Below are 9,467 nucleotides of genomic sequence, written 5' to 3' on the forward strand. Positions count from 1 at the left end.
AGAATAGAATAGAATAGAATAGAATAGAATAGAATAGAATAGAATAGAATAGAATAGAATAGAATAGAATAGAATAGAATAGAATAGAATAGAATAGAATTCTTTATTGGCCAAGTATGATTGAACACACAAGGAATTTGTCTTTGGTGCATATGCTCTCAGTGTACATAAAGAAAAATAGAATGCATTCATCAAAAATCATAAGATACAACACTTAGAGATAGTCATAGGTTACTAATAAGCAATCAAGTTATACTAGGAAACAAATAAAACAACATAAATTGTAAAGATACAAGCAATATGGTTATAGTCATAAGTGGAAAGAGATAGTTACTAGGAAGAAAGAAAAGAATAATAGTAATACAGTCTTAGTAGATAATTCGACAGTGGTGTGGGGATTAGCTGTTTAGCAAAGTGATGGCATTCACATAAAAACTGTCCTTGTGTCTAATAGTTCTGGTGTACAGTGCTCTATAGCGTTGTTTTGAGGGTAGAAGTTGAAACAATTTATGTCCAAGATGTCCATGGTGCCTCTGCCAGCAAAAATGGAGCTTGGAGGGGCCACACACAGCCCCCTCCCCCCCCGAGCTGTAATTTTGCTGTCAGAAGGCTGCAGGAGGCTGTTGTGGCTGAAAACTGGGCACGGGGGAGGGATACACCCCCCAGCTCCATTTTCTCTGGAAGAGAGCTAGCAAAACAAACTAAAAAGAGAACAAAAGGAGAAATGTTTCCCTTTTTCCATTTGAGCATGCAAGAAGGAACAGGAAAGGAGAAAGGGAAAGAGGAAAGACAAAGAAAAGAAAGATGGGAAGACAGCAAGGAAGGAAAAATAAGGAAAGAGGGGAAGGAAGAAGGAAGGAGAAGGAAGATAAAAGAAAGGAAGGAAGATTATAAGAGTGAGGGGGGTCTCAGGGAAATCCTGCCTTAGCACTTGACCACCACAGGTACCCCTGACATGAATGACATCAAGCTGGCCCCACCCATCACTCATGCCGCACCCACCCCTGGCCATGCCCACCCCGGTTCTATGAGGCCAAGCAGAACCCTGATGCGGCCCTCAACTAAATCGAGTTTGACACCCCTGCTATAGAGAAACCTCTTCCTCAAAACCTAGAAAAGGCACAAAGGCTAGGTTTTTGGATCAGAGTTTGGACTGTTGATGTACACTCGCTTTAGGAAATGGAGCAATGAAGGAGATAGCGACACAAATGTGAGAAGCGAATTGATTATGAAGAGCTGGTACGAACTTTTGATCTAACACGACTTATACCCTTGCTTGATTCAATAGATGACCACTGTTAAACTCTGGAAACTTTTGCAGGTATCAACCATGGACCTGTTGTGGCTGGTGTCATTGGAGCTCAGAAACCCCAATATGATATTTGGGGAAACACTGTGAATGTAGCCAGTCGAATGGAGAGCACAGGAGTTCTGGGGAAGATACAGGTAGATACAAAACCTTTCTGTGATTTCTCTTTTCTGTGTTTTGGGTCTTAGAACTCCTGATTCTATCTTTGCAACCATTCAACAGATTTAGATGAAATAAGCCTATAGTAAATATAACAGGAGTCGGAAGAGCCGAGGTGGCACAGTGGTTAGGGTGCAGTACTGCAGGCCACTTTAGCTGACTGTTATCTGCAGTTCAGCGGTTCTAATCTCACCGGCTCAGGGTTGACTCAGCCTTCCATCCTTCCGAGGTGGGTGAAATGAGGACCCAGACTGTGGGGGCGATATGCTGACTCTGTAAACTGCTTAGAGAGGGCTGAAAGCCCCATGAAGCGGTATATAAGTCTAACTGCTATTGCTATTGCTATTGCTAAGTTCCTGAAAGGAACATCTACCATGGTTCTTCCTTCTAATAAGTTAAAGGTAAAAGTTCTCCTTCACATGTGTGCTAGTCATTTTTGGCTCTAGGGGCGCAGAGTCCCTTTCTGTTTCTAAGCGAAACAGCCAGCGCTGTCCGAAGACGTCTCCATGGTCATGTGGCTGCCATGATTAAAGGCCAAAGATGCACAGAGCATTGTTACCTTCCCATCAAAGGTGGTCCCTATTTTTCTACTTGCATTTTTATGTGCTTTCGAACTGCTAGGTTTGCAGAAGCTGGGACAAGTAACGGGAACTCACTCCATTATGAAGCGCTAAGGATTCGAACCACTGAACTGCCGGCTTTCTGATCGACAAGCTCAGCATCTTAGACACTGAGCCACTGTGTCCCTTTTTCATCCTAATAGTAATATGGAAAGGAAGCATCCTTTCCTTTGTTCCTGGAATTCATGGATCAAAGGAAGGGAGATGAAGATCTACATATGTTTATCCCAAAAACCTCTGGCTGAATTCTGCTGGAGACAGGCTGCCAAGCTATTGAAAATGTCTACCTCTGTCAGTGAAATGGTGATAGGAAAATGATCTTGTTTTTATCCTTATTGCACAGGGAGGTGTACAATGCAGTTGTACTTTTGGTTCAAGGTTTTTGAGCTGAATGCCAATAGATTACAGGAACATAGTGCATGTTCACATTGTGGCTGATTGCATCAAGGTCGACCACACCACTAGAGTAGGAGAGAAAATAATCTATGCCTGACGTGCTTATGAAGCGTCACCCACCCACCTGGAATCACACATCAAGGACTGGAGTAGCCTTGTTTGTGGCCTTCATTCATGTGGGCTGCAGCTTAGCAAATCAGAACTGCGTCAATTCCTTGCCATCATTTGATATTCTACACAATAACCTAGACAAGAGGTCTCCAAACTTGGCAACTACTGGATGAGGAATTCTGGGAGATGACGTCCACAATTCTTAAAGTTGCCAAATTGGGAGGCCCCTGAGCTACACTTACTATAGTCAGGAGGCATATGCGTACGGACTAACAGTTGTTTACTATCCACATGCTTGCAAGTGATAAGAGTATATGCAAATATGATACCACAAAATGGACCACTTTTTGATTCAGATAAGAAAAAACATAATTGAGAAAGTACCCCCTCCCCAACTAAAAAAACCCCAGATACATCTTCTGTGGAATCAATCCATGCTTTGTTTCCTGTCTTCTGCAGGAAAGTTAAAAGAATGACCTTGTCTGAAATGCATTAGAATGATTATTAGTAATTGTACCACGTTTCCCTGAAAATAAGACAGGGTCTTGACCCCTGAAATAAGCACTTGGCCTCAGGGAGGTCTTATTATTTTTGAGGTGCAGGAGGCAGCGAACGTGGTCACCTCGCGGCTGCTGCCGTGTTGCAATATTTTTGGGGAGGGCTTATTTTAGTGCATATGCTGAAAAGCCAGATTGGATTTATTATCCGGGGAAGTCTTATTTTCAGGGAAACAGGCGGTTCACCAACAATACTGCGAAGTCCTTATCCACGCCGACATAAGCACGAAGGGCTAATCCACGCTGTCGGAAGCGCTAAATGAAATGCGACCCTACCACGCCGACATAAGCGCGGAGGGCAAATCCGTGCCTTCCCAAGTGATCAGTAAAATGCAACCCTAAACCTAACCCTAAACCAAACCCCTAAACCTAACCCTAAACCTAAACCTAAACCTAACCCCTAAACCTAACCCTAAACCTAACCCTAAACCTAACCCTAACCCTAACCCTAACCCTAACCCTAACCCTAACCCTAACCCTAACCCTAACCCTAACCCCTAACCCTAACCCTAACCCTAAACCTAAACCTAACCCTAACCCCTAAACCTAACCTTAAACCTAAGCCTAACCCTAACCCCTAAACCTAAACCTAAGCCTAACTTTTATTTACATTTCACTGTTTCAAAACATTCAAAATACAAAAACCTTTCTTCCTTCGCGCTTTCGTCGTCGCGCTGATATCGACGCGGTAATGTGGGCGTGCTAATGATGACGCATACTTGTCGGCACTTATTTGTCGCTGCTATTTTGACGAGCGTGGTTTTGTCGGGCCACGGAAACAGGCTACCAGTCTATCTAACACCTCCAAGTTCATTGCTTCCCTTTTGCCTTTTTTATTCAATTCTAATTTAAACCAACAACAATATATTTAATACCTTTCTTTCTCTCTCTCTCTCTCTCTCTTTGGTTGTCTTTGAATCCACAGTACAACCATAATCAAAAGGAGCAAAATCTCTAGAGATATATTAAGCTCCCGAGATGATTTTCCATTTTCATTCTATCTTTAAACAATTGTGCTGCTGAAATTCAGCAGGGCGGGATCAGAAGGAGTTTTAGGGACTGCAGAAAGAGGAAGCAACTATTCCATTTATGGCACTGAGGCTGTAATTATTTACTTTGTTTCACCCCACCATAACAAATCCATTTAATGTCTACATTAGTTTTACTTGCTTAATCTAGTTGAAACCAATCCAGGGGTGGGATTCAAAACTTCTTAGCAACCAGTTCTCTGCCCGGCTGCTTGGCCATGGTGGGCTTGGCCTACTTGGCCTCCTGCACCCTGCTGAGGTGGGGGGGGGGGGCTTTTCAATCTCCCCAGGCTCTAAAGGCCTTCCTTGAGCAGGAGGGTGAAAATGGCCTCCCCCCCCAGCTCCGGAGGCCCTCTGGAGGCTGTAAACTGGCCCGTTTCTGGACTTTTGGAACTTCTGGGAGGCCCATTTTTCACCCTCCCAGAGCCTCTGCATGGGCCCTGCATTTACCTGGCATCCAAAATGGGCTGCATGGAGACTCCTGGGAAACTCATGGGCAGGGCCAGCCAGTCCTTAAAACTACCAGTTCAGCAAACCAGATGTAAAATTAGCATCCAGTTCACTCGAACCAGTCCGAAACAGCAGAATCTCACCCCTGAACCAACCTGACTAAGAAGACAGCTATGTAGATAGCTTGCTGAACCTGCTTTCATTTTTCTGTGGTGGCATTTCGCCTGAAAATCTATGAAGATTTTCAATTATCCAGGTCATGATTGTCCTGGATGCTTCCCCCCCCCCCCGCCCCTCCTCCCCCAAAAGGTAACTGGACTTTCTTTTTGTTGCTGTTGTTGTTTTCTTGAAAACATTTCACTTCTCATCCAAGAAGCGAAATGTTTTCAACGAAAAGCAAAGCAAAATAAGAAAATCCTGTTGCTTTTGAAGTCTTTGGGATTCTAGCTGAAACTTTTGACATGTTCTCGGGCCAAATAAAATCTAAAGTATCTTCTCCTATTAATAAAATGTTATACCATTCATTTGGAAAGGCACAGTAATAAATAATTTAAAACTGGCAAATGAGAGGACAAAAATAACTGTATAGCTGTATCTAAAAAGGTTAAATCGTGGCAACTAGGCCAAAGTTTAATATACTGATTCATTTCATTACTCATCCAAGTAACTTCTTCAGTCAGAATGAAAAAAATATTAAGTTAGGCAGAGTCAAAGAGTCACTGGAATGTACTAACTCGATGTGTGTCAAACTTGATTTCATTGAGTCAAAAAGAATCTTGATGCAGCCCTCAATGAAATCGAATTTGACGCACATCAAGTTAGTACATTCCAGTGACTCTTTGACTCTGCCTAACTTAGTATTTGTGGATGTGGCCAGGGTGGGTGCGGCCAGCTCAACATCATTTATGTCGGGGGTGCCTGTGGTGGCTGCGACAGCCTTCTGCCGCCCTATGCCAGTAAAAACCAAATTTGGGAGGGCCACACCCTCCTGTACTATCTCTTCCCATACCAACTGCAGGAGTTTTCCCCCCCAAACGTATTGCTAATGTAAATGAAGACTCATTCGTCTAGCTGTGGTTATATCACCCACCTTTACATTCTCCTTCTTTCTCCTCCTAGGTCACAGAAGAGACGGCTAAAGCTTTGGAGACATTAGGCTACACTTGCTCCCTTCGTGGAGTTATCAAGGTCAAGGGCAAAGGTGAACTAAGAACTTACTTTGTCTGCACGGAAACAGCTCGTTCTTGCTCCCAAGCACCAATGTTGAGCTAAATATCATGAAATGAGACTCTTGAGGGTTGGAATTCTTGGTGAATTCCTCTGGGTAGTTGGGGGACAGCAGGTGTCATATTTAAACAGACCTTTTTAGTTCTGCCGGAAGAGGCACCTACCATGAGAATTGGGAGAGACAGAGTCCAAGGAAGTCCCATTTTGTCTTCTATGAGGAAACCTCCAGCTCCATCACCACAGCAAGCCAATGTTTGACTGTAATTGCAAGTGAGCAGATGTGGGCCACTAAGAACATTGGGTGATCCTCTTGAGAAAACAAGTTAGATCTTTATCCTGATCCAACAAAAGAAAGCTGCAATTCTCCAGTCCACCTGGAGGCAATGGATCCTCCTTTGAAGACCTTCAGTGTTCTACATGTTTGCTAATCTGCGGTGTTTGATGATGGCTTGTTCACAAACTTCTTTCAATCTGATCTGTACTGGTATTACCAATCCACAACCATCATGCCCAGAAGACCTTTAAACTCAACCCACTCTCAAACAAAATTGAGGATTGGCTTCATAGAGCCTTTGAAGATTGAATACATGACATGGGTGTTGTTACGGGTTGTGCAGATATCTCAACAGGCAGATGACATTTGTTCTGACCGAGGCTTCCCAAGAGCATGAAGCAAACTCCTTGTCCCAACAAAAAACCCTTTTATTAATTTACTGTGAATTCTTCTCATTCACATCCAGCAAAGTCTTTCGAGGGAGGATTTACAGTCACAGACCTTATCTGGCTTGGATATCTGACAGGGCAATATCTGCAGAATTTGGCAAGGAGTCTCGGAGAGTCATGAACCAATTAAGCGAACTAATTGTCTCCTGCAACCTCCACTCCACTTTCGCTCTTCTTTTATTTTCTCTGGGAGGGGCCATTCATCGTCCACCTGTGGCCTTACTCCCAAGTCAACCCAAATTCTTTAACTGTTCCCTTCATCTGGCAACTATGTGCATGCACACACTGGAAATAGGCTCCAGCTGTTCGTCTGCCTCACTGATGTCTGACTCTGAAGGCAGCTAATAGCTGGCATAAGCTCTGGCCCCTTCTCTGCCTCTCACATAGAGGCCTCATTAGAGCCTTCCCCAGACTCCAGGAGTGGCCTACGTTCCTCTCTGAATCTGCTGCCAGCTCTGCTGGTGGGCCACAACAACATATAAGGATAATTTGAGAATGAGAGCAGTAGAGAAGTTATTATTCTACGGGCATAACGGGGGTATTCTCTTTTTGCTTAGAGCTGGTTGGGTATTGACTCAGATATATCTGATGGAAGTAGATTAGCAACAGAAAATGCTACCGTTTCCTGCCTTTGTTTCTAGGTCAACTTCCTGCTTTGTGTCCCAGCAACACTTCTTCTTTCTTTTGTGGTTTGTGTGTTTTGTAATGCTCACATATGTTTGCCAAGTTTAAAAGCAGGTTTGTGTGGTTAAAATGAGCTTAACAACTAAGGGGATCTCCTTGCTCCCCCCCTTTTTTTCTTTTCCTTCCTTTTTTCAGAGTAAAAGAATAAAAGGGACCTTGGAGATCTTCTAATCCAAAAAACCAGCTCAGGCAGGGAACTATTTAAGTTTCTTCTTAAAAACTTCCAGTGTTGGAACACCTACAGCTTCTGGAGGCAAGTCAATCCACTGAGTAATTGTTATAACCTTCAGAAAATTTCTCCTTGGTTCTCTCCTTGATTAGTTTCCATCCATTGCTTCTTGGACTGCCTTCAGGTTCGTGGGAGAATGGATTGACTCGTTCTTCTTCGTGGCAGCCTCTAAAATATTGGAACACTGATGTTTTCACCCCACCCTCCCTTCCTTTCTGCCTACCCGCCTGCTTTCTCCCTCCCTCTTTCTCTTTTCTCAGTCACTTCATCCATTGAAATCAATGTACAGTGGAAGGAGATGGCAAATGTGTTTTAAACAATTGCAGCATAAACTTTACACACACACACACACACACACACACACACACAGAGTGAACTTATGGCACGGGATTTAAAGCAGGAATGGAAAATCCATGACCTTCCAGAGGCTAATCTACTACTACTTTCAGCATTCCTTAGCTAATGGTAAAAGGAAAACCTGATTGTCCTAGTGGACAACCATTTAAATAGGAGCCAGCAGTGTGCAGCGGCTGCCAAAAAAGCCAACACAGTTCTAGGCTACATAAACAGAGAGATAGAATCAAGATCATGTGAAGTGTTAATACCACTTTATAATGCCTCGGTAAGGCCACACTTGGAATACTGCATTCAGTTTTGGTCACCACAATGTAGAAAAGATGTGGAGACTCTAGAAAGAGTGCAGAGGAGAGCAACAAAGATGATTAGGGGGCTGGAGGCTAAAACATATGAAGCACTGGGTATGTCTAGTTTAATGAAAAGAAGGACTAGGGGAGACATGATAGCAGTGTTCCAATACCTCATGGGCTGCCACAAAGAAGAGGGAGCCAAACTATTCTCCAAGGCACCTGAGGGTAGAACAAGAAGCAATGGGTGGAAACTAATCAAGGAGAGAAGCAACTTAGAACTGAGGAGAAATTTCCTGGCAGTTAGAACAATTAATCAGTGGAACAGCTTGCTAAAGAAGTTGTGAATGCCCCAATACTGGAAGTCTTTAAGAAGATGTTGGATAGCCATTTGTCTGAAACGGTATAGGGTTTCCTGCCTATGAAGGGGGTTGGACTAGAGGACCTCCAAGGTCCCTTCCAACTCTACTATTGTATTGTATTAAAAATATTGCCAGGCTGTTGAAAAATGCAAGTAAAAAAATAGGAACCAGCTTTTGTGGGAAGGTAACAGCGTTCTGTGTGCCTTTGGTGTTTAGTCATGCCGGCCACATGACCACAGAGACGTCTTCAGACAGTGCCGGCTCTTCGGCTTTGAAACAGAGATGAGCACTGCCCCCTGGAGTCAGGAACGTGGAGTCAGGAACGACAAGCACATATGTGCAAGGGGAGCCTTGATCTTTACCTGCCCTGAATACAACAGAAGCAACTTCTCCCTGAAATCTCCTTAGCTGAGATTTCCAGTCATTTGCAATGAGTAAAAGCAAAAAAACAAAAAAACAAATACTTGAAATCTATTGTAAGTTTTCCAGGAATTGTGTTATGCAGTGTCCTTTACTGATGTATAAGGAGGCCTTGCCAGGAAAAAAACGTCTCTCTATTCCAGTTCTGTGAACCCCCCAACCCTCACACTGTCTGTGTGCGCGCATGTCTTTCTCTTTCTGTGTGTGTGTCCTTTACAACCAAAGCTGGCATATTTAAATTCTTGCAAAAAATAAACAGTGTTATCTATTTTATTTCTACCTTTTTAGTTGTCCAAGGATTTATTTAATTGGTTTTGTGCTGCCTCTTTTCTGTAAACATTTGCAGGGTTGCAGGCCTTTCTCCTAAGAACTGCAGTTCTTGGCCAGGGGAGTATAAAAGCTTTGTTTTTACCAGAAAAAGAAAACCTCCCTTAAATGCTGCCTTAAAGAGATACAGATGAGTTATATATGGACCTGAAGGATGCCAAATGAAACACGTAATTTATTTAGAAAATTTATATTGCTGCCTACTTGCTCACAGCGACTCT

At 43.3% G+C, this 9,467-nt stretch overlaps 1 protein-coding gene across 1 annotated transcript in view; it reads left to right on the top strand.

Moving 5' to 3' along the window:
• ADCY4 (adenylate cyclase 4) overlaps positions 1-9,199 on the top strand; it is an 83,705-nt gene extending 74,506 nt beyond the window's left edge. The window contains exons 25-26 of the mRNA XM_087714155.1: positions 1,322-1,446; positions 5,750-9,199. Of these exons, the coding sequence (XP_087570281.1) occupies positions 1,322-1,446; positions 5,750-5,902 (278 nt within the window). The 3' untranslated portion in view covers positions 5,903-9,199. The remainder of the gene's footprint in view (positions 1-1,321; positions 1,447-5,749) is intronic.
• The last annotated feature ends 268 nt before the right edge of the window (positions 9,200-9,467 follow it).

Source organism: Thamnophis sirtalis, unplaced genomic scaffold, assembly GCF_051295495.1.
Source record: "Thamnophis sirtalis isolate CommonGarterSnake01/CBP01778 unplaced genomic scaffold, rThaSir2_p1.2 scaffold_4, whole genome shotgun sequence".
Classification (NCBI taxonomy): domain Eukaryota; kingdom Metazoa; phylum Chordata; class Lepidosauria; order Squamata; family Natricidae; genus Thamnophis; species Thamnophis sirtalis.